The following is a 26,101-nucleotide window of genomic DNA, read 5'->3' on the forward strand; positions in this document are numbered from 1 at the left end:
TGGGGTGAGCCTGCAGCGGCGGAGGCCCGCGTGACGTTGCACCAGCCTGAGGTGCGCTGTGCATTCTCCCGGGGAAGTTGTCCCTGGATCCTGGGACCCTGGCAGTGGCGGGCTGCACAGGCTCCCCGGAAGGGAGGTGTGGAGAGTGACCTGTGCTCGCACACAGGCTTCTTGGTGGCGGCAGCAGCAGCCTTAGCGTCTCATGCCCGTTTCTGGGGTCTGCGCTGTTAGCCACGGCTCGCGCCCGTCTCTGGAGCTCATTTTAGCAGCGCTCTTATCCCCTCTCCTTGCGCACCAGGAAACAAAGAGGGAAGAAAAAGTCTCTTGCCTCTTCAGCAGCTCCAGACTTTTCCCCGGACTCCCTCCCCGCTAGCCGTGGTGCACTAACCCCTTCAGACTGTGTTCACTCTGCCAGTCCTGTCCCTGCGATCCGACCGAAGCCCGAGCCTCAGCTCCCAGTCCCGCCCGTCCCGGCGGGTGAGCAGACAAGCCTCTCGGGCTGGTGAGTGCTGGTCGGCACCGATCCTCTGTGCGGGAATCTCGCCGCTTTGCCCTCCGCACCCCTGTTGCTGCTCTTTCCTCCGCGGCTCCGAAGCCTCCCCCTCCGCCACCCGCAGTCTCCGCCCGAGAAGTGGCTTCTAGTGTGTGGAAACCTTTCCTCCTTCACAGCTCCCTCCCACTGGTGCAGGTCCCGTTCCTATTCTTTTGTCGCTGTTTATTTTTTCTTTTGCCCAACCCAGGTACGTGGGGAGTTTTTTGCCTTTTGGGAGGTCTGAGGTCTTCTGCCAGCATTCAGTAGGTGTTCTGTAGGAGTTGTTCCACGTGTAGATGTATTTCTGATGTATCTGTGGGGAGGAAGGTGATCTCCGCGTCTTACTCTTACGCCGTCTTCCCCTAGATCTTCCCAAAAATGGCAGTTTTTATGAAATGGGCAGATCTGACAAAATTCAGGTTTTGTGGTTGCTTGCATTGCTTGTAAGATAATTCATTAAAAAATTTTTTTTGTTTTGTAAGTTGTGTGTTAAAAAATAGCTAGTGTAGTATTAGTATTTTATTTATACATACATTGTCAAGTTGAATGTTTTTCTGGGATAATACTTTCTAGTGTTGTTGTCATTCCTGCTAGCCATTACATGATCATGCATTTCAGATTTCCACAAGTGTGTTTGAAGTTTCATTTTATAGGAGAGATTCAGAATTAGTTGTTAGTCCTTATAACGGCAATCATAAGTAAGGTAGAGAATAAAAGATTTTCTTGTTTAATCTCTTCATATTAGAGATGAAGCAATTAAAGCTCCAAATGAAGTGACTTCTCTGAGCTTGTAACACATGTTGATGCCAGAATTCTTGCCTCTCTTGTCCCTTTCAGGCTGCCTGCTGTGTAGGTTCTTTCTTATCTACAACTCTTACTTGTTGGCTTATCATTTATTATTGAGAAATGTTCTGATAATTCACCATCTTTTCATACTGTTTCTCATTGTAATGTACAAGATAGTATTTTATACTTGCGATCCATATGGTACATTCATTGGATGCCTACTATATGCCAGGTGAGCCAGGGAGACTGTCATCCCGCTTTCTGGAGTGAACAGATGAGTGCAAAAACCATACCCGGAAGGAAATAATTACATGGAGATTTACCAACAGGGTTGAATTGCACTACGTTCTACTTCGAGAGAATCAGAGGAGGCCTCCTTAAAGAAGTTGCTTATACAAAGACCTGAGGCCTTGAAGATGTTTGAAATTGACCATATTAGGGGGACCATGGAGGGTCATTGAGTTGCAAAACGTGAACATCGCTTCTGGAAGCAAGGGGTTGGCCCTTTGGTAAAACTGAATTAAGGTGAGCATGGCTGGAGAAGATGCAGAAGATGAGGTGGGATTAAGTTGGCAACACCCAGCAACCATGCAAAGTGTTTTGGTCTTTATCCTGACTGCAGTGGGCAACCATCTGAGGGTTTTAATTCTTAATGTTTCACAATGCCTGGGCTGCTGAGCCCTTTCCTTACCAAATAATATCAGTTAAGTGATTGAAATGTATCTGTTGAGGGATTAGCCCCACTCAAAAGAAAGAATTTTATATTGGAAGTCAGTGAGAGGAATAAAAAAATGTGCTTAATTGTGATTAGCAAAATAGTCTGTTGCTGGAGTGTTTATTCTAAATTCATATATTTGCAGAATCCCTGCAAATATAAATAAAGATGTGAATCAAATATTTTAGTAAATTAGTACATATTGTACAGAATAGTCTATTGGAGGTCTAGAAGGTGTAGCTTCCCCAAAGGCTTTTTTTTGTGTTTTATTTTATTTTAAAATTTTTTTCCCCAAAGCTTTTTTTAATGGCTTGGCGCTTGCTGGGGCCTGAGAATATTCAGCTGTGCTGACTTTGCTGGAATAATTGCAGCTTTGTGATTTAATAAGCCCTTCTGGTGATAGCGGATTCCCTTCTCTAGGCAGCTGGGTTAGTTTGGTGGCAGTGCCAGGCTAAGCTCCGCAGCCCCCAGGCTAAACCCCTGAAGCTAATTTGGGAATCATAAGGTAGAATTGAGGAGGGCCATTCAGCTGGATCCCTGTAACTTAACACCAGAGCTGTTGAGGCAGCAGCTTTACTACCCTTTGGGAACAGCATTGCAATATTGGGACTATCTTTAGGACTAATACCTTATATTAGGTTTGGAATCATTTTTTGGTGATGAAGGGAATTTTTGAAACTCTAGATGACAAAGTCTAATCCTAAAATTAATACAAACTTTGATGTAAACTGTGATTTCTTTTTTGTGGTACGCGGGCCTCTCACTGTTGTAGCCTCTCCCGTTGCGGAGCACAGGCTCCAGATGCGCAGGCTCAGCAGCCGTGGCTCACGGGCCCAGCCGCTCCGCGGCATGTGGGATCTTCCCGGACCGGGGCACGAACCCGCGTCCCCTGCATCGGCGGGCGGACTCTCAACCACTGCGCCACCAGGGAAGCCCCTAAACTGTTATTTATATTATATTGTTACTGGTAGTTTGCTTGGTTTTTTCCCAAGGACTAGATGTATTTTAATCATAATAACTGCAATGACTGTTATTTTTAAAAAACGTACTGTGTGGGCCAGGTGTTGTTTTAGGTATCATGCCCATATTCTGTCTCATATATTACCATCAAAATATCATTAATATTTTACAGATGAGGGGGGTGATGGAGGCTAAATGACTTGTGCAGTGTAAGACATCTGGGTAAGCCAGGTTTGGAACCCCAAGAATAGATCTCTATTAATTCTAGCTTAAAATTATAAGCAACGGAAATCTTTGGATGCAGAAATATTAAATGTGAAAGGTAGTTCCTGGAATACTGCACGGGTGGGTAAAAAAAATCTGTCCTACTTCCCTGGTGGCGCAGTGGTTAAGAATCCACCTGCCAACGCAGGGGACACGGGTTCGAGCCCTGGTATGGGAAGATCCCACATGCCACGGAGCAACTAAGCCCGTGTGCCACAACTACTGATCCGGCGCTCTAGAGCCCACCAGCTGCAACTACTGAGCCCGTGTGCTACAGCTACTGAAGCCCACACGCCTAGAGCCCATGCTCTGCGACAAGAGAAGCTACCGCAATGAGAAGCCCGTGCACTGCAAAGAAGAGTAGCCCCCACTCGCTGCAACTAGAGAAAGCCTGAGCGCAGCAGTGAAGACCTAACTCACCCCAAAATCAATAAATCAATAAATCAATAAATAAAATCTGTCCTAGTTTGTGAACTTGAACAAAACCTGGTCTTCACAACCTTGTGAGATGTGTACATGCCCACCCTCCCCTCTTTGCTGTATTTTCCTTGGGCAGTGAGGTCTGCTGTGCTTGGGATAGACAGAGGGCTTTTAAGGACTGACTGAAGGTCAGCCCCAGGAAAACTAAGGATGCTGGGGCCAGAGATGTGTTGGTTATACTCTGTGTAACCAACAGGAATGAGGGTGGGCCAGGCCCTAGAGGGGCAGGGGAGAGCAGAGCCCAGCTTCTCTGCACATCTTGTACCCTCTGTGCTTCCTGCCTTCCTTTACTGGGTCTTCATGTGGAATTCCTATCCACAAGTATAGGTAGTTCAAGAGTAATCCTTTTTTTTCCCCTTCCACTGGCAGCCATAGAATATTGGGACTTTCTTAGGCTTCAGGATAATTCTCTTTTGTAGAGACTGCCAGCTAATGATAAGTAATGATAGCTTTTATGCTGTTATGTGTACAATTTCATTTGATTCTTGTAACGGCCCTGTGATGTACGTAAGGTTAGTTTATTTTCTTACAAATGAAGAAACTGAGGCTCCATTCTGATCCAAACCACCTTTCTTATCTGACGTGCTGTCAGAGTCTTAACTGAACATCCAAGCACTCTGGGCTCTCTTCAGTCTCTTCTCCACATGGTACCCAGGGAAATTGTTATTTATTTTTAATTAAAATTTTTTTCAGTTTTATTGAGATATAATTCACACATAACATTGCATAAACTACAACACAGTGATTTGATGTATGTATGTATTGAAAAATGATCACCACAGTAAGTTTAGTTAACATCCATTACCTCACATAGTTAATTTTTTTTTACTCATGTTAACATTTTTTTTTTTGGCTGCATCATGCAACATGTGGGGTCTTAGTTCCCCGACCAGAGATTGAACCTGTGCCCACTGCAGTGGAAGTATGGAGTCCTAACCACTGGACCACCAAGGAATTCCCTACTTGTGTTAACTTTTAAGATTTATTCTCTTAGCGACTTTAAAATATACAATACAGTATTGTTAACTATAGTCGTCATGTTGTACATTACACCCCCAGAACTTATTTATCTTATAACTGGAAGTTTGTACCTTTTGACCACCTTCACCTATTTCTCCCACCCCTCACCCCCACCTCTGGCAACACCAATCTGTTCTCTGTTTCTAAGAGTTCAGTTTTTTAGATTCTACATATGTGTCCTACAGTATTTGCCTTTCTCTGACTGACTTATTTCTCTTAGCATAATGCCCACAAGGTCCATCTATGTTGTCGCAAATGGCAGGATTTCCTTCTTTTTTATGGCTGAGTAATATTCCATTGTGTACACACCACATTTACTTTATCCATTCATTCATCAATGGACATTTAGGTTGTTTCCATGTCTTGGCTATGGTAAACAATGCTGCAGTGAACATGGGTTTGCAGACATCTCTTTAGCACAGTGATTTAACTTCCTTTAGAGATATACCCAGATGTGGAATTGCTGGATGATATGGTAGTTCTATTTTTAATTTTTTGAGGAACCTCCATACTGTTTTCCATAGTGCCTATACCAAGGAAACTTTAAAAACGTAATCGGATCATTCCACTTTCCTGCTTAAACTCTTTCTTGAACCTGTTCCTCTCTTTTCCCTTTGGCTTTGCAGCCATGCTCCCTTCAGCATCAGTAACCTGTAATGTTTCCTCTACTGTAATGTCATCCTTCACCAGAGCTTTTAAATCTCTACTTATCCTTCAGGTTGTGGATACCTTTTCTTTAGGGCCCTTATCATAGTGAATGATTACATATTTGTGTTTATCCCACCACACTTTAAGCCCATGAGGGTAGAAGAATATGTCTCTTTTCATGGCCATTATATTCCCATTGCCTGGCATGAGCAAGCAATAAATAAAGATTTACGGAAGGGAGAAATGAAGCTCAGGAAATTAAATATCTTGCCTAATGTACTAAATGGTGTTACTTTTACTAGAATATAAGCACCATGAGGGCAGGATTTTTGGCTCCTTTTTTTTTTTTACTGCTATATCCTTGGTATCTTCAACAGTGCCTGGCTCCTAGTAGTAAATATTTATTGAATATTGATTGTACTTAGATGCAATTCCAAAGATTTCTTATCCAAATCCAGGATTTTTCTCCTCTTTGTGCCAAATCTGTCTGAAAATGGGGATTTGGAAGTAGCTCGTTTCTCTGTGTAGTAGAGAAATCTGAGAGTTGCGACTCAGTAAGGTGGCTTTGCTCTCTCTGTGTACAAGTCTTAAAGGGCATCCAAATGTCATCAGACAAACAACAGTATCTGTTCTACATGTTGCACACCCCTTTTTACAGGCTGCCAAGCTAGATATTGATGTCCTCCATCCTGCCTCTTTTCTAAATCCCCTGAATAACATGTTGAATATCCATCAGAACAATTCTTCTACCAGCTTTTATTTAACCATTTGCAGACTTAACAGTATACCTTTCTCAAAAAAATTCACTTAAATGACCAGACTAGAAACAACTTAATGATCTGCTAGAAAACCTTTTCATATTGAAGGTACCAGAAAATCAGGTGTTATTTACTATTTGAGTTTAGGGAATGGCCATTTTTTATTCCACTCAATATATCTCTGTCTTTAAGATCTTCACATTTGTTGAATATTTTCCTTGTTGGGGGCTAAACAGTCTTAGTGTTAAGATATGATTGTGCAAAGATTTGTGCTTCATCTTCACAGAACTTGAGTCATACAACATCACCAAGGATTGTTTATTTATTATAGCCGCCACCCACAGTCCTGAAGTCAAGTCATAGTTTGTGATCAGTAATGATTTGTGCAGAGTACATATGTCAACATGGAAGTACCAATGTCTGGTGGTAGCCATGGCAGGCTTCCCCCTCTCTTCGAAAAAAAATTCTGTTTCCAGAGATTGAGTATGGAGGGAGAGAAAATGGTTCCTAGTTTGTGGCAACAGACCTGGAACTGCAAGGTAGGATGCTGGTCATGGAAAGACCTGGTTTCTAGTCTTGACTCTGCCCTGTTATTTGGGGCAAGTGCTGGGCTTGGAGTTTGGGCTCCTCTTCATCCATGAATCCTGTTGACTTCTTCTAACTTTAAAAGCTGTTCATGTTATCTTTAGCATGCTAATTCTTTTAATTGAGAAATTGATTGGCTGGAAGCTAATTTAAGTTCCGATTTTGAATAATCTCATGTTCATAGCCACTGTGTTAGCCATCTAAGGGGAAGTTAGCAATTTTTCTTGCTGGCTTTTTTTTTTATTTTTTATTTTTTTTATTTTTTATTTTTTTACATCTTTATTGGGGTATAATTGCTTTACAGTGGTGTCTTGCTGGCTTTTAGCCTATTGCCAGACATCATTTCACCACATTTTTCCACTAAGATAGAGCAAGATTTTCTCTTTAAAAGACATCCTGGTCAACTCAGGGAATACTGTTCCCAACCAATTCCTTTTGAACATTAGTTTAACCCGTAATGGTTTTTGGGACTTGTTTGGGTAGGGGTTTTCAGCTTATCCTGGTCTTTTCCTGTGAATTCTGTTGGATCACTAGAGAATGTGGGGCAGCACACAGTTTAATGGCCTTAGAAATAGATACAGGGGAAATTAGAAGAATTAGTATCACATTCCTTTTTTTAAAAAATCCGTTAAAGTCCCTCTCAGAATTGTATTCTGTTCATTTGCGGATACTATAAGTTCTGGTACCCTTTGAATGGAATACATTACTTTGACATGTGGGTGAAATGACTACTACACAGTAGACCCCAAATTGTTCATTTAAGATTTCAGAGTAGCCTATTTATATTCTAAAGGAAGAGTTTAGTTCTTAAAGTCCAAAGAGATACAGTGAGGTCAGAAAACCAGAGTGGCAAGTCCCTGGTCTTTGCAGACTGAGTGTGATATAACATCAGAGAAGGAGAAGAGTTTGTATTTCCCTAGTTTTATTCAAGATCTGCGACTTTTCCAAAGCCTTTGATCATCCTGCATTCTTCTAATTGGGGAACTGATCCCTAAGTCGTGTGTTAAGGTGCTGATGTATGCAAGTCTTGGCCAAAACTGGAGTTCCACTGAATGGAACGACATCCTTCCTTTTTTTATTCTCCTCCGCCTTAGGATCCTGTCACCACATTGGGAAGATTAGACAAAAATTCTGTGCAGTTTATTTTCTTTTTGAACAAGTTACATTATGGAGGGACTTTTAAGCTGAAAGAAGAAAAGCTCCCTCTTTGTTTGAAGCAGCAGTATGTAAGTTTCAACTTGTCTTGGACTTCCTTGGAGATGTTTTAAGATCCGGTGTAAACTTGCTGTGGTTTGCCTTTGGGCATCAAACTGTTTAGCTTGGCTCTATTGTATCTGTAATTGCTGCATTTTAATAATTACCCAATATTCTTGTCAGCAATTTGCAGTCTATATCTTTAATAGAACCATTTGCCTTTCTTTTCCACAGGTTCATTCAGACCTGGTTTAAGCCCCAGATTAACGTGCACAGCTCCACAGAGCCTCTGCAGCTGCGGGCAGGGGGTGACACAAGCTCATTAAATATTCCCACAAGCCTCGTGCTGGTTATATAGATTGTGTGCACCATAAAAATCCTCTGGGAAGTCATCTTCTTCTGAAATCTCCTTACAGGGTTTTGCTTTATAAAAGTTGCCCTTAGCATTTGTTGAAATAGCATATTCTTTTAGAGTTTTTCTTATTGATCCATTCAGGAAATCTAATTTAAAAAAAATTTAATTAAATTAATTAATTTATTTTTGGCCGTGTTGGGTCTTCGTTGCTGTGCGCGGGCTTTCTCTAGTTGCGGCGAGCGGGGGCTACTCTTCTTTGCGGTGCGCGGGCTTCTCATTGAGGTGACTTCTCTTGGTGCGGAGCATGGGCTCTAGGCGCGCAGGCTCAGTAGTTGTGGCGCACGGGCTTCGTTGCTCCGCGCATGTGGGATCTTCCCGGATCAGGGCTCGAAACCGTGTCCCCTGCATTGGCAGGCAGATTCTTAACCACTGCGCCAGCAGGGAGACCCAGGAAATCTAATTCTTTGAAGGGAAAAAAATAGGGACAAATTCTCTTTGCTGTCATTGACTTTTAGGTTAACAGAGGAGACTTCCATTACATCTGAGGTGATGTGTAATTATGGTGACAGAAATTTTGGACTTAAAGGGATGATTGAAGTCAATTTTATGGTGTCCAAAATTGTGTCTATAATTTAGTCAGTTTTTGAGATAAGACCATTGTGCCACCAATGGATTGTGCCTCAATTTGACTGGCAATTTTTTTCCCTTAGTGATTCCACTCCTTAGCTTATCTCCTTTTTGTGTCCATTGTAGTGTTTATTTAGCAGCAAACAAAAGACTAAACTGGTTTTCCAGTAGCTAAGAATTATGTCAATAATCACACCCTACTTTCTCCACTTTCTTGGTATAAGTATACCTCAAAGGGAATGGACAAGCATGATAATAATAGCTAACGTTTATTCATTGCCTATTATGTGCTAGGTACTGTTGTAAGCAATGTATATATATTAACTCCTTTAATCCTCATGGCAGTCCATAGGATAGTTTCATGCATGAAGAGTATTGTGGTCAACATCACCCATTTGGTAGGTGGCAGAGTGGATCCACACTTAGGCAGCCCTTTAACTGCCATCATAATCTGTATTTACTCACACTAGGCTTTTAAAATCACTGTCATACCAAGATTGAACTGCAGTGCCTCCTGCATATGTAATAGTTTAGTTTTAAAGCATATCTAAAAATTATTTTTGAAATTAGGACTTTATTGTTATTTCTGGGTAGGTAATACCTGTAAAACCCAAATGGGAGTTCAGTGAAAAGGTTCCTGCCCCCTCCCACCACTGTCCCCCAATCACCCTGTTTCTCTCCTTCTCAGGGGCCATTAGTGTTACTACTGCAGGGAACCATTTTAAATATCTTTCTCTTAACAATCGATGCAGTGAACTAAGACCATTTGATTAGAAACTCATTTTTCCATTGTTTTTATATTTTTCTACTGTATCTACAAGTGCCCAAACTGGTTTTGTCTCTAAAGGTAGCAAACTGGTTCTGGGGATGCAATTTTCTGGATGAGAGTAACAAGGCTGCAATCTCTAGCTCTTTGAGGTGGGTCCTAGAAACTCTGTGATCTTGCCTTGCCCAGGGCTTAGATCAGGCAGGGTCTTTATACTTTTTTCCAGTTGCTGGATAATTTTTTTCCCTGTTAACAGGAATCATGTCCTCACACAATGCCTGGAACATAGTAGGTGCTCTGTAAACATTTGTTGAATTGCAACTTCTATGGGTTGTGCCAGGCTCAACGAGATAAGGCTGGAAATACTTTGGAGTGTCTAAATGAGGTGATCTTTAGGGCCATAGGAGGATATTCCAGTTCAGCAAACCTTCACAAAACTCACCATTCAAGGCTCTGGATAGGAAAAGTTTAGAAAAGACCTTCTGGATCCTCTAGTCATGCAACCAGATAGTCTCAGATGGGGTTGAGAGACAGGGAGAGACATTTTTGCTTATTAAAATGTTGGCAAACAGTTGAAATAAGAATCTTGTCTTTTAATGGTTCTTTATTTTTTCAGGTTGACTCTAAATGTGTTTCAATTTGATCCCTGTGATAACTCTGTCACTATAACATTAGATTGAGTTCTTTTTTAAAAAAAGTTATTGAAATATAGCTGATTTACAATGTTGTATTAATTTCTGCTGTACAGCAAAGTGATTCAGTTATACACATATTATTCTTTTTCACATTCTTTTCCATCATGGTTTATCACAGGATATTGAATATAGCTCCTTGTGCTGTACAGTAGGACCTTGTTGTTTATCCATCCTATATATGATAGTTTGCATCTTAGATTGAGTTCTAATCAGAGTTGTTTGTGTTTTTTTTGCTGGCACTAGGGAGTTCATGTATCAAGTGTCACTGATTGTTTTATAACTGATGATGTTATATTATAGGTGTACCTTGATTTTCTTCTATATTCTTGAAAATTTTATATAAAACCAAAGATTTAAAATGTCAAAACAGCATGTATTTGCAGAAGTATTTGCTATAAAATTCGTTATTAGGTAATTACTTCCCCTGCACCCCCAACATTTGCTTGAGTGCTGTCTAGGCACACAAGATAAATTTATCTTATACTTTTTAGAAATTCTTCATTTCACTTTGATGTATATTTATCAAAAGAAATACCTGCATTAAGTTTTCTTCTTAAAATGTTTATTTTTATAGGCAATTTGAAAATTGGCAAGAAAGATTTTAAGGCCACTTCCAATTTGCAAAGATTATTTATAATCTGAAGAACTGCAGGCTGAGGTGACTGAACAGGACACACTTTTGGAGAAATAAAAATGGCTTCTCATTGTGTGATTGCCATGTTTGCCCTGATGAGTTCCTGTTTAGCAACTGCAGGTAAGTTGCATAATATAAATTGCATGTTCATTATATTCTTTTGGATATATTTTTCTTCAGTCTCTTCAGTCTAGAAACATTTAGGACATGGGATATTTATATAAAACTTGAGTATTTGTGTTCTTCAAGGAAATAAAATATTTGACTACTCTACAGATACATAGTATGTTTGCCCATGTTATATTTTACTAGACAAGTGCTAGACATTCTAATGTCAGTAACACAGATACCTAACTAACCATCAGTGTTGAGGTGGCTAGAGAACAAATATGCGGTTTAATACCACTTAATTTTGTTACATGCATTGATTACATTTACTTTCTTGTCGTAAATAAGAATTTCAAGAAAGGCTTTTTGTTCTTTATTACAAAATAAATACATCTTTTACATAGAGGTGACACTCCTAGCATAGGCTACTTAGGAAATATTTAATTTTGCCTATTTCAGGTAATTTTTAAAAAAGTAATTTTTAAAAAAGTACAGAGGGAATTCTCTGGCGTTCCAGTGGTTAGGACTCTGTACTTTCATTGCCGAGGGCCCGGGTTGGGGGACTGGGATCCCACAAGCCACGTGGTGCGACCAAAAACAAAACAAAACAAAACAAAATAAAAAAATTAAAAATGTACAGAAATACACTGTGCTTCCTAGAGGCCATCAGAATGGGAGCTCAGAGATGAGAAGAAGCAAATGATTTGGTTGGAACATTGTTGCTTAAATAAGAGTGTCAGATCCCCTAGGCAAGGTCTTAGTGTGGCAGTCAGGGTTACTTAACAAATTTGGAAACTTAATTTGCTCTATTTTGTTATAATTTGCTTTGTGTCTCTTCTATAATGAGCTACATAGAACTAATTTGTTGGGCCAGTTCTGGAAACTGGCTGGCCTCAAGAAGAAACACATTGGCTAAAAAATGATTAGCCTCTTGGTTTTAGCTGTTGAATTGTACATACAGATTACATGAGAGTGATAATAATAACCTTGTATTGAGTGTGCACTGCAGCCAGTTTAGTGTGCTAAACAATTATAGCCTCTAACAATGAGCAAGGATATTCTTAGTTCATGAGCTCACTTAGTCACAACTCTGCTCTTCACCTCTGCGTTATACTGAAGAAGCGGGACCACCATTAATGCTCCAGTTGACTCAGACCAGGAGTCATATGCAGGCACAGACTGAGTGGAAGCCAGTTTGCAGAAGCTGGTTTATGAGATTGGAAAGCAGAATGTCCTCCTTGTTGCAAATATCTTGAGAGAAAGTTGCTAGTTTTTTTTTTTTGAATGCTGGTGTGTGAATTTGAACTGCCCATTCTCTCTGTCAGCAGTTTCATTTTGTCTCATGATTGAAAAGTTATTTGCCTTTTAGCCTGTGTATTAAAACTTATCTTAATTAAAATCTCACTGAAAAGTAGTAGGAAAAAAAAAGAGAGAGAAATGGCTTGATGGAAAAATGTGCTGTTTTGATAACAAGATGTATAATTATACCTGGTGGGTTTGAGGCAGAATTTTCTGCTTTCATTGATGAAAAAACATAACTTAAGAAGGTACTTCATGGGAATGTGGTGAGTTTGGTGGTTCTGTATAGCCTTGATGTATTCGATAGTGAATCAGTTTTGCTTGAGACCTTCCTTCCTCTTTCCAGCCACTGGTAAAAAATTTTTTTGAGTTGTGTACACACTGAAAGCTTTGCTGAAGTGTACAGTAAGATTGAAGGTACAGTAGAATTACAGATTTTATAACAAACTGAGGCAACTGATCAATAGTACAGAGGTAGAGATGCTTTTTTGAACAAGCTGATGGTCCAAATGAATGAAGAAGAAGGGAGAAATGTTTTGTATGTAATACTGACATCCAGTAGCTTTCTGTATAGGCTCAGCATACTTTGCAAAATACTTTTTTGGGGCATTCTGCATGAGCTGAATTTCAAGAAGATAGTAGAAGATAATATAATAATGAATATTTATAATAATTAATTAATTACTGTGTATCAGGCCCTGTTCAAAGTGCTTTAAATGTATTATCTCATTCCATCCTCATAACTCCCCTAGGAAATGTAGGTTCTTTGTTTATTCTCAGTTTATAGATGGGGAAACTGAAGCATAGACAGGTTAAGTAACTTCCTCAAGGTCCTACAACTACTAAGTGGCAGATTTAACCATGAACCTACTGAGTCTAGGTCTACGGATTGAGCCTTTAATCTACACTATGAGGGAGTCTTGATCAGAAAGGTGTTTTAAAAAAATGATAATGGGTTTGCTGTGTGTCATCTGTGCCCTTTTGAAGCGTCAAGTAAATCACTTATTCACTGAGTCTCCACTGAGTGCAAAGCACAGTACTAGTCACTTAGGGATATAGAAAGAAATGTAAGATTCATCCTTCTTTTGAGTTGTTTATACTTTAGTTCGGCATATAAAATATAACCAAATAATCAATGCATGGTGAGGAAAAGCCAGAAGACCTCAGGGGGGTCAGGAGGGTGGATTAGCGCAGCTGGGGAGGGCTTTGTGGAAGCCTAGGTGTTGAGCTGCGTTTTGAAGACCAGGCAGAATCTAGAAAGCGAAAGGCATTGGGGTGAGCAGAGGGGAGAACAGGGCTTAGCACAGAACAGGGCAGTTAGGTGCTTGATGTTGTTTTAAAGAACGGATGACCCAGAGAATTGGTTGGGAATGTAGAGGAGGTCTGTTTGGAAGGAAGGATGGGGGTAGATTGTGGAGGACCTCAAATGTGAGAACAAGGCTGTGGATTTCATTCTGAGGTTTGGATTCTCTCTTCTTCCATCCCCCTGTAGCCAAAAGCATGCACTATTTAATCTTAGAATTCAAACTGCAGCCTCCCAAAGTTAGACTGAGAATATGGCCTTCTTGGCTACAAAGGCAACAGTGCCTGGCACATAGGCTGACATTCAGCTAGGGCTTGCTCTCTGCCAGCTAATTTATTTTGTTTTTATAAGAAAACCCTGTGAGGTGGTATTAGTATTACTATCATCATCTGCATTTTACTCACAAGGAAACTGGGACTCAGTAACTAATAAGTGGGCCTTCTCTGGTGGTCCAGTGGTAAAGAATCCGTCTTACAATGCAGTGGGTGTGGGTTTGATCCCTGATCAGGAAACTAAGATCCCACATGCCGTGGGGCAACTAGGCCCGCGTGCCACAACTACTGAGTCCACGCACCCTGGAGCCTGCGCACCGCAGCTAGAGAAGAGAAAACCCGAACACCACAGCTAGAGAGAAGCCTGGACACCACAACGAAGAGGCTGCGCCCTGCAACGAAAGATCCCGCGTGCCTCAATGAAGATCCCGCGTGCCCAACTAAGACCTGACACAACCAATAATAAATAAATAAATAAATAAATAATAAATCTTAAAAAAAATACATTTTATAAAAAAAATATCTAATAAGTGGCAGAGCAGGGACTTGAACCCAGGCAATTTGGCTCTAGACTCCAGCCCATCCACCACTCCACTAGAGCCTCTACGTAGGAGACACTCCGTGGGGAATGAGTGAACCTCTTCCCTTGATTGATTCAATACCAGATGAGTAGCCACCAGTGAGACATCCTGGAACCAGATGAAACCCCTTTGGGCTCAGAAGAGACATATGTAAGTCATCAGAATGGAAAGACCCTCAAGTAATGGGCCTTCTTTATTCGCGTTCTTCTTTCACTGACGGGGCTGTGGAGCTCTACTGTAGAGTTCTTGGCAGCAGAAGGGGTGAAGTCCTCCTTTAGACACGCGGCCAGGGAGGAGAAGAGCACAGCACCTAAAATGAGCCTGAGCTGGAACAGTAGGTGCCTGCGTGTGGGCCTTCAGTGAAAGCCTTCCTTCCCTGCTTGTGGCTGAGGGTGAAGGAGGCGGAGGCAGAAGCCACAGCCCAGGGTTAGTGGTTGCTTTGACAAAACTCATACTTTTCCTTCCCTCCCTTGTTCCTTGGTTATTGTACAGCATGTGGGGAGAGAAGGCCATGCTCTTGGTGAACAAGAACTGTGTAAGGACCATAATGCCTTCTGATTAGAAATTACCTTAGGTTTTTAGTGCCTTATCTTAGGTCCTGTAATGTATCTAAGAAAAGTGGGAAGTTATAAAGGTAAATGCTTGCTCCTGTGGGCTTAAGGCTCACTAAGTTTTCACTTTAAAAACTGTTCTGCTACACATCTTTAAAAAATATTAACTGCTGCCTCTGAGGCTTGCCAGAGTTAGGTAGGGCTGTGTTCCCAGGAGTCTTAATAATGAGAAAAAGAGGCATGTATGGAGAATTCAGGGAAAACAATTTGGTAGGAGGGGATGGACTTGTCTGTGCCCTACTGGTCCCTTGTGTCAGGCCAGAGGGGTGCTGCTGAGGGGAACTCTGCAGAAACGCTGCTGGCCTCTGTGCTGGCCAGTGTTGATGGCTTGGCTGTCTCCCTCATTCCGTGGTTTCCGTTTGGTGCCTAGGTGTATCCTTTTAGATGCTTGCCTATGACCCGCACACACATTTATTTCTATTGAACGAACTCATTTCTTTTTATCTTTATTCCAGGATGTACCTGGAATTCCAGGTACAGTCCACAGGAAAACAGAGATGTTTTTAGTTGGAGCTATTTTCCTGCTAAGAAAGCTCTGAACTCTTCGGGTCCGTAGGACAGCAAGCAGAGACACTAGCTGGTTAATACTTGGTTTGGAATGGAACAAGCTGGCAGCCTTGAGGGGAGGCTAAACATAATAATATCATTTTATTTTTATTGTTTCCAAAATGCTTTCATGTCTAGTGTTTCATTTGATTCTCCTAGCAGTCCCTGGGTGGGCAGGGTTGTTTTCTTCATTTATGGAATGGGAGTAAGGGGCTTTAGAGAAAGTAAGCAATTTAGAAAGCTGGTCTGCCTCTTGATCGAACCGAACCCAGCACACTTCTGCAGATGAACTGCACTGTTGAGTCTTAGTGCGCCCCTCAGCACCTCTTGAAACAATGCAGCCAGGTGCTCTGCTGGGTACTTTGCACTAATCAGTTCATTTAATCCTTACAGAAACCCAGTGAAGTAGGTATTCATCATTATCACTGTTTTTGTAATTATTACTACTGCCACCACCCTTACCATTATTATTATACTAATTTTACAAATGATGAAACTGAGGCTTAGAGAAGAAAAATGTCATATATAGTGAGAGACAAATTTTTAAAAAAGTTAAAACGGTCCTTTAGGTAATAATAGTCATACGATGAGTAAGTGGCAGCATGGCAGCAGACCCAGAGTTCATGTTCTTTCCGTTGTGCTGCCCAAAGGGAACTGGCACTCTCTCTCTCTTGGATTTGAGATCATTGATCTGAGGACCGCAGAGGTGGTTCTGCCATAGTTTCCCTGCTCTGCCAACTGAGGGATCAGAGGCTGTAACTCATAATGGCAGAAAGGGAGGGAGGGTGCCGGTGGGAGCTGCCACCAGGAAATGTAAAGGGTAGAGGAGGAATAGACTTGAAGGTTCAAAGCAAATTCGAAAGGATCTTCTCTTGCTAACCCCTAAGTCTTTGGACACAACTAGTTGATTTGGTCTGTGATTATTATTGTTTATAGGTGGTTATTATAACCACTTTTGTGTTTAATTCCACTTTTGGATACATAGGCAAAAGATCTTGTCAGTTGTGATGCCAGCTATCGCCGGGGTGCCAACTTTCTATTTATTTTAAAGGCAAAGTAATGTTATTAAAAGTCCCAGAGTGAATACCATTTTAGGTAGTCATTTTAGGTAGTGATTTAGGTAGTGATCTCTTTGGGGGGGACCATGCACACCCTAGCACGATGAGGTCCCTGCCTCCCTTTCTTTAGTTTTGCACAGAAACAACACACACACACACACACACACACACACCACACATACACACAGAGTTGGGGCCGTTAGCTGTAGTCAAGAAAAATACGAGTTCATTTCTCAAAGATTACCTTGCCCTGCATATTCCACCCACAGAGGTGGAATATGATATGATATCAAATAAAAGGCCTTTTTCTTTTTCATTTGCAAGGAGAATAGATAGTTGGGTAAGCAGATGTTTATATAGTATGAGAAAGATATTTACGAAGAGTGTGTGTAAGATTATACATAGATTTGATGTCAGACAGGTCCACAGAACCCAGGTTTCCCTCTCCTTTGCATCCTTATCCTAGACTGTATAATTGCCACCCAGCTTTCTGAATTGTTGATTTATTTGGGTTATTTTAGGGTACCAATGATGGGGCATTTTTGTAAACACTGATCAACTTTTCCATCAGGACAGAGCTATCTGTATGTGACCACATAGCTGTTTAATTGCTCAGGGCTTATACTCTCACACACTGTGGATTTGGGAAATTAGGCTTTCTCGGCTTGTTTGCTTTGATAACTAAACCTTCCTACTCTGGGACCACCTTGAATCATTGCTAGAGCTCTGAGCTCCGAGTGCTGGTTTTGGAAGTGTTGTAGGAACAAGGCGGGTTCCAGGAAGTGTTTCACTGCGGTGCCTTCCCTCAGGACCGGCCCTGCACATGGGGGCCTCAAGGCGTGGAACAGTTTGCCTGTCTTGGAAGATTGGCCTGACCGGCGCTGCGTCCACGTGAACCGCTGACTTTCATTCTCTTTAAAACATTCTCTGCCAGAGTGGCCTAAAATAGATTTATCCTGAAGTCCCATATAATCATATTTTTGTTCTCTGAGAGGACATTTTAAATCAGGCAGAATTCTAGAAGGCTTAAAAATGCACTTGCTCTCAGAATGTTCCTTCCAAGGACTAGGCAGCAGGTGCTCTGGGGACTGAGGCCCAGCTATTCTCCTGTCCTATCCTGCCAACTCTTAGAAATCTTAAGGAAAAAAAAAAAAAACAAACAAAAACACTGGAGTAGAATGTGGAAAATCTTACTGCCTTCAAAGAAAAATATTGATTAAAAAAAGAGTTATTCTCTCTGTGGGCAATGAAGGGAACCATATAGTGATAAGTGGTATAGTTATGGCAAAAGGAAAAAGTTCCAATAAGCCTGCTCTGAGTTCTTTGTGTTGCTTCCCTTTGTCCTCACGTGCCTGAATAACTTAGTCCTGGTCTGGACGATAGATGAGCCATGAGTAGTAGCACCTCCCTTCCTCCCTACCCTCCTGCCGCATCCGGAAAGATGCTCAGGTAGCAAAGGCCTCAGGAGAGAGCAGAGCACCTGCTTCTGGAGTCAGTTCCTGCTCTGTTGCTTCCAGTGGTGCCGGAGCTGCTCCTGGGATGAGCTGTTCCAGCGGGACGCATCTGTGTGGCCCATTTTGGCATTTCGTTGCTGCTTGGTAAAACAAAATGTCACATAGCTCCCATCTGCCCCTTTCTTTTTTTAGACGAAGGAACCATTTATCATTTCACCGTTTCTTTCAACTTTTAAATACTGCTATGTTTAGGTGGGAGGTTATAGTCTGGTGAATTAGCTTTGAGTGCATACCAGGTCTCAGGTAGTTTGCTAGCTTCTGTGGCACAGAAAGGGGATACTTTGGAGTTAGTGCAAATAATGAGTTTTTTCCACCTTCTAACATGGTTGTTTCCTAAAGTGTTGATTGATTTATTCAGCAAGCATCTACTGAGCACTCTAGACACTCTTCCAGGTGTTGGAGGTACAGCAATGAACAAAACAGACAAAAATTCTTGTGCACCTGAAGCTTACATTCTAGTGAAGAGAGAGAGAGACCAGAAACAAAAAATTATGCATATTTTAGCAGGTTCAGTGGAGAAAAAGCAACAGGGCTAGGAATTACTCCTGGGGAAGTACAATTTAAAGTAATTGTACTTGATCAGGGAGGCCCTTACTGGGAAGATGACATTTGAACGAAGTTTTGAAGGAGGTGAGCTAAGTGGATATCTGGGGAAACGAGGACTCCAGGCAGAAGGAAAAGCACGTGCAAAGGTCCTGAGGTGGGAGCTTGTCTGAAGTACCCAAGTCCTAGTAAACAGGCCAGGTGGCTGCTGGAGTGAAGAGTCAGAGGGTTACCTGGGGGACAGGTGTAGGGCTGCATATAGCCTTGTAGGCCATTGTTAAATTTTTACTCTGAGTGAGAAAGAGCCATTGGAGAGTTTGAGCAGCAGAATGGTGTGATCTGAAGGATATTGTAACAAGATAACTCTGGCTGCAGTGTTGAGAATAGACTGTTGGGTTATGGTGCATTTAGGGATACTGGCTGGTGGCTATTGTAATAATTGAGGCAAGAGATGATGGTGGCCAGAATCAGATTTTAGAGGCAAGACCCTTGGGAGTGAAATGCTTATGAAATTAAGAATGATTTTATGGTTTTCTTTCAATTTGTTCCTTTTGAGGAGGAGATTATAAAGACAGATATATCAGTGGAATACTATGCCATAACTTAATAGTAAAGATAATTACTTCTATGTAACAGTAAAAACTGTATCTTAAAACACAGAACAACCCCCCAAACTTTCTAAAGAAAATCTCTTTGCGCTGTGAATGACTGTCCTCGAAAAATCACTGTCTTAAAAGCCTGGACCCTCTCTTCCTAATTTACCTACTGTCCTGATTTCCAAGTCTCATCCTTTTCATTCCCCATGTGGTCTGTTTTTCAGGATTATGGATTTTGACGGTTTTACCACCTTTTGCAAAATTGCTTCTCATAGCAAAATTAGCGTTTCAGAGAAATACAGTTGCATCCAGCTTTACATAGTAAATAAACGTGTTGTGTGTAAACTCATTTTTATAAATTAAATTACATATTAGGTGTGAGCAAGGAGCTGGATACTTACAGTAAACTTTGTAGAGCAAATAATTACTTTAAGATATGTTTTATAATATGGGTATTCATATTGCTTTTGCCTGAGAGTGGTATACCCATTTTGCTTTTGGAGTTGGAAGTTAAAAACAGACAGACATTAGACCAGTGCTTTCTAAACTTTAATGTGCGTACGAATCACCTGGGGATCTTGTTAACATGCAGATTCAGTTTTCATGGGGTAACAAACTGCATATATTTTTTTTACCATTGAATTGTATGTGTTATTTTTTTAAATTAATTACTCAATGCATTTTTTTTTTTTTTTTGCGGTACACGGGCCTCTCACTTTTGTTGGCCTCTCCCGTTGCAGAGCGCACGCTCCGGACGCGCAGGCTCAGCGGCCATGGCTCACGGGCCCAGCCGCTTCGCAACATGTGGGATCTTCCCAGACGGGGACACGAACCCGCGTCCCCTGCAGCGGCAGGCAGACTCTCAACCACTGCGCCACCAGGGAAGCCCTCAATGCATATTTTTTTTTTAACAGGCCCATATGATGTTGATGCTGCTGGTCTGAGGACCACATTTGACAGCATAGATCATCTGTTTTCTCTATGCACAAATTGTAACACAGAACCTGCAAATACCTTCTAGAAAAAGTCTTACTGTCATAAAGGGAGCTTGGTTTTAGCATGCTTTTGAAACAGCTACCTTGAAAACCTTTCAGTGAACTCATTTGGGTCAGAGAGATCCATGTGCTGGAAGGGAGATTGGTTTGAAGGAGTGAGCTCCACAGACACCTTTAGCTCTCCAGCTGTAGGTGTGGTGCACCTGCAAATACCAGGTGCATCTTTATTGGCTGGGGCCACACCTTGAAATAATGGCTGTAGCTATAAGGAGAAGGAATTTTCCCTTAGTTCTTCCTTTCATGTGCCTCTTTTGCCTTTTCCCATTTCTTGCCTCGTGACTTAGTAGGTAATGGGGACACTGGTGCAGGCAGCTGTGGCTGAGGAGACTCTAGGTAATGCGGGATGGTACCAGCTGACTGGATAACAGGGAGAGTTGAGGTAGGTTAACAAGGGTGTTAAAAAAAAATCCGGAATGTTAAGTGGGGCACACCCCATTTCTGCTGGAGCCGTTCTAGTATTTTTTTTTAATTAATTAATTAATTAATTTATGACTGTGTTGGGTCTTCGTTTCTGTGCAAGGGCTTTCTCTAGTTGTGGCAAACGGAGGCCACTCTTCATCGTGGTGCACTGGCCTCTCACCATTGCGGCCTCTCTTGTTGCGGAGCACAGGCTCCAGACGCGCAGGCTCAGTAATTGTGGCTCACGGGCCCAGTTGCTCTGCGGCATGTGGGAACCTCCCAGACCAGGGCTCGAACCCGTGTCTGCTGCATTGGCAGGCAGATTCTCAACCACTGTGCCACCAGGGAAGCCCCACCATTCTAGTTTTTAGCTCTGGCTTCCTCACTGATTCCTATTTTATTCCTGTAATCAGATTCTAGGCTAGAACTTTAAAAAAATTAACAATTTACAGAAGGGAAAAAACTCCCTAAAGTTGTTATTGATATTTATTAAGCATCAACATCATAGTTATTAAAAATTGGGATAAGACACTGCGAAGATTTAACCTCTGTGCCTGAAAAGTTGTCTTTTAAAATAACTTGTTTATTTATTTTGCCACTGAGTAGTTTGTAAAATTTTCTGATTTGCTTTCTCAGATCTCATCACTGTCATCGTAGGGGTGATAGGGGCTGGGTTTTGGGGTGGGTGGGCAGCGATAAGCAGCTTAAGTTTGGCCCTGGAGCTCTCTATAAGCCCCAGGTGGTGGTCGTTCTGTTTTTGAAACTGGAACAGAAAAGTCCAGAGGAATGCAACAACATTTTTACTTCTTGCCCCCCTGCTAGCTTTTTTCTAGGCCTCCCAAAAATGTGTTTATCTTGCTGGCCATGCATGTAGAGCAGCCTGGAATTCTGTGTGGCATTAGATAGTAAAAAAATCGAAAGATTTCTCACATGACTGAGGTTATGGGAGTGGGAAATCGTGGATTATGCAGGACTCTTTGATTGAAAGAAGGGAATTTTGGGACAAGATTTATTCTAATATTTAGTTTTTAAAACTATTATTCATCCCCCCCTCTTTTAAAAAATTAAAACCAGTCTTTTGGGGGATGGAGGTATGGAGGTGTGGAGGTGTGGATTAAAAGCAATATAAAACTTTTAAGTATCAAATTAAGAATTTCCACTCATTAGAAGAAAAAAATGTCTTTAGGGTGAAAGAATAATTTGAACTTTAAGAGCCTGATAATGATATAATTTGAGAGCAGGGTCTGGCATATTGTGGAGGACCCTAAGGGCCTGACCCCAGCAGCCCCCCACTTTGTCACCCCAGGATCGTTTCCAGGATGGCTTCACTGTCAACAACCAGGTCTCAGCCTGGCCCTCTCGGGTGCCTGGGGAGTCTGTGTCCTCTGGTTTGCCACGTTTAATGAGCTCTGGAAATATGTTATCAGAGGCTGTCTGGCAATGTTTCATTAATGGTATGGGGTGAATTCAAAAGCACTAATTAATTGTTTTAGATCATTTGCAAAGCCCATGCTGAAAAACCTAATGACTGTAGGAGAAAGTTGGCAGAGAGGCTGTTCAGAGATTAGCCTGGACCTTACCCAGCTCAATTGCCTTTTGGAGTTGGGCCAAGAGGGGAGTTGTTTTTCTTTTTGGAGAAGTGCTTGTGGTCACATTGTTCCCTAAATTCCCAGTTTACTGCTCCAGGCTCGTGGCTGATGGAGCTCATATGGACCTTGCAGAGCTAGGGAGCCCAAAGAGCATCTTCTAGAAGTTTTTTTTTTTTGTTTTGTGAGTAAAACACAATTACTTAACATTCATTAACTAAATAAATACTTCCCAAGGGTCTCTTCTTGGAGGGAGGAAAGGGAGCTCTAGTTTATTATGAAACAGTTTAGGTTCCAAGTGTTAACTGTTCAAAAGGTACCAGGATCAGGCCTTAAGTAGTTTTTTTTTCTTCCTCTTAAAATAAATCAGATTCCTCATTTCCTCTGTTTGGCCGGCCCAGGGCAGCAAACTGTTACTGCGTTTGGAAAATGGTGTTCAAAAATCTCAGTTTGAAATCAAGTGCACACAATATAAGTTCAGAGTATACTGTATGTATGAAGGATAAAACTAGACTTGCATCATTTTGTTACATTTGACATATGTTATAGAATAATACCTTGAATTAGCTCAATCTGATGAATTATAGAAAAATAATGCAAATCCTTGCCCCTTAAAGATGAGAGATATTTGAGGCTTGTTGAGCCAAGTGCCAGTTCTGGTGACTCTGAGAGCAGTGTAGGCAGTTGAAAATGAAAGCAGAGAAGAGTATTTCAGACTTATCTCAGAGCCAGTCAAGTGTTCTGTAAGGGAGCTCTTTTCTTTTCTAAGCAATATATAGCTTTGTTGGAAAACATGTATCCAGAAATCTGGCAATTCCTGGGCCTGGGCCTGGCCCTGCCTCCTACTGACAGGCCTCAGTGTCTTTTCCCCGTCCTTCTGGGCTTGAGCTGCTTGTGAGTAAGTAGTTACGTATGAATCCGAGGCCAAATTGTACTTTATTAACATGATTCAGGAGAAAAGAATTCTAATGAAAAATTTCAGAGGACTGTGCTGAGCTATTTCATGATAATGTCAGATCTTTCTGAACTCAAGAAGGCCCAAGAGCATCTATTATTTCTGTTTATTCCTCAACTTGGAATCTATTGGAAAAAACTTACATGCAAACCTCAGGAGAGTATGTGCTGGTTGAGGAATTTATTCCTGAGTGCACAGCGGCTCTGTTTACTCTGTGTGAGGCTGGCCATCCTGAGGTTCCAGGAAACCTGCTTCCTCCTCAGCCAGCAAGCATGGAGTAGCAACTTTGACTTTTAACCCTTTCTGCAGATGGTCCCCAGGCAGCTTGATGGAGTTGATCTCAGAGCTGTGAGGAATCATGAAAGATATTTTTAAAGTTGGGAATGAAGCCTTTGAATGAATAAATCACTGTGATGTTTCTTTGATGCTTTATTTTTTTCCATCTCATTACACTTTTATTTTAGAAAGTAATTCTGTGCCACAATGTCAAGACTTGCTGGTATATCCCAGTTAAGTTGTAAGATACCATGAGTAATGTTACTACTAATAGTTAAAGTGCTGACTTTAAAGAGTGTTTTTTCTTTAAAAAGACGAGACTCAAGTTTACCCTAACCATGGTTATTTGCATTTAAATATATCTGAGTGAGAGAGAGAGAGGTTAGGATTGCCGTTGATAGAATGAAAAGAGTGGTACATATATACAATGGAATATTACTCAGCCATAAAAAGGAACGAAATTGGGTCATTTGTAGAGACATGGGTGGATCTAGAGACTGTCATACAGAGTGAAGTAAGTCAGAAGGAGAAAAACAAACATTTCATATTAACACATATATGTGGAACCTAGAAAAATGGTACAGATGAACTGGTTTGCAGGGCAGAGACACAGATGTAGAGAACAAACGTATAGACACCAAGGGGGGAAAGTGGTGGGGGTGGTGGTGGTAGTGGGATGAACTGGGAGATTGGGATTGACATATATACACTAATATGTATAAAATAGGTAACTAATAAGAACCTGCTGTATAAAAAATAAATAAAATTCAAAAATTCAAAAAAAAAGAATGAAAAGAACACAGAATCTGTAGCATGTAATATCTGTTTTGCCATCCATGAACATGGTACACCCCTCAATTTAAGTTTTCTTTAATTTCTTTCAGTACTCCTTGGAGTTTTCAGGAATTTATTTTGAAGACTGTAGTGTGTCCAAATGTCAACAATGTTCATTATGCATGTCTGTTTCATTAGAATTAGGTTTGAGAACCTGTTTTAAAACTACCCTTGATTAACAGTGATAAAAATTAATACTCCCTCTGGCCATCTGGAGAGTGAACTCAGTCACAGATAACTAAGGCCTTCTGCTAAAGAGAGTTATTGGCCTGGTGGCTTTGCTCTAAGTTGTAGGAACTCAGAGCTCAGTGTGTACTATAAGAAATATGTCCTTTAGCTGAGGCTTAAACTGGTGTTGCTGAGCAGGGGAAGCCATCACATCTCTTCAGTATGGTAAAGTGAGCACTCTTGTTCCTTTGGACAGTCTCAGAACCCAAAGATTGAAAATTGTGCCCTTTTGCCAGGCCCTTGGGTTTTCCCAGCAGAAATTTATTTTGGGACTTGTAACTAAAGGATTTTGTAGAGATTTTACCCTCCAAATGTGAGCAATACCTAAGGATTCCTGTTACACTTTTATGTAGGAAAAGTAATTCTCTACCACAATATCTAGTCTTAACAGAGATGTATTAAAGTCAGAGAGTCAGGATCTTATGGTAGTTGTGACCATGGGCTTTGGATTCAGACACAGGTTCAGGCCCAGGCTTTGCTATTTGCAGGCTGCATGACCATAGCCTCAGTATCCTCATATATAAAATAGAGATATTGATTATATCCACTGCACTGTGTTCTTGTGAGGAATATAAATGAGATAATGCATGTAAATCAGAGGGTCATGTTTATTTAAAAAAAACTATTGAAAATGGTGTTCTTTGAAAAATACGAGCATGTTGAACATATTTACCCAGTCTTTTAAGTTGGAAGTCTATTGCTTAGGCATATTTTTAGTGCGAAAATCAGATCTGATCCTGAAATCCAGTGTTGCAGACAAGACAGGCTCTATCAATGCCCAGTTTCTTTATTTTCCATATGTTCTGCTCAAAGCAGTACAGTGGGACTGATGAAGTTGGGAGGAGGTTGTGAATAAAAAGCTTTCTTCTTTTGTTTTCTGTATTGAAGATTTGAATTTGAGTCTCAAATTTATGACTTTCAGAGCTTCTGTTGCCTTATCTATAGATTATTGCTAATTATACTTATTCTGTTGATTTTTATGAGAATTAAATAACATGTAAAGAGGCCAGCAGTTTATGGCACATAGTAGGTCTTCAAAAAGTTATTCCTTATTTAGAGAATCTACGTGTTTAGAAAAAGAAAGAGAGCTAGAACAAATGTAGCAGGGCAGAATGAGTTTGCTGTTTAGCTCTGTGCTCCCAGCAGAGAAAAGGCAGGTCAGGGTATTTTTCTGGGAGATGGCTGATTTGCTGTTGGCTGAACCAGGGCTCAGGTGGCTTTGAAATGAAAAGAACTAAATCTGGGGCCTGGATAGAAAAGACCTTATTCCTCTTGAGGAAGTAGCTTGGCCTTTAGCTGGAAGTTGGAGGGTAAGCCT

The 26,101-nt window shown here is 41.1% G+C and overlaps 1 protein-coding gene across 10 annotated transcripts in view; it reads left to right on the forward strand.

Moving 5' to 3' along the window:
* Positions 1-26,101, forward strand: part of TGFBR3 (transforming growth factor beta receptor 3) — a 206,494-nt gene that overhangs the window by 20,771 nt on the left and 159,622 nt on the right. For all 10 annotated transcript variants that reach the window (XM_060139580.1, XM_060139579.1, XM_060139577.1 and 7 more), the window contains one exon: positions 10,960-11,139. In XM_060139580.1, the coding sequence (XP_059995563.1) occupies positions 11,079-11,139 (61 nt within the window). In that variant the 5' untranslated portion in view covers positions 10,960-11,078. The remainder of the gene's footprint in view (positions 1-10,959; positions 11,140-26,101) is intronic.

Source organism: Lagenorhynchus albirostris, chromosome 2, assembly GCF_949774975.1.
Source record: "Lagenorhynchus albirostris chromosome 2, mLagAlb1.1, whole genome shotgun sequence".
NCBI lineage: Eukaryota > Metazoa > Chordata > Mammalia > Artiodactyla > Delphinidae > Lagenorhynchus > Lagenorhynchus albirostris.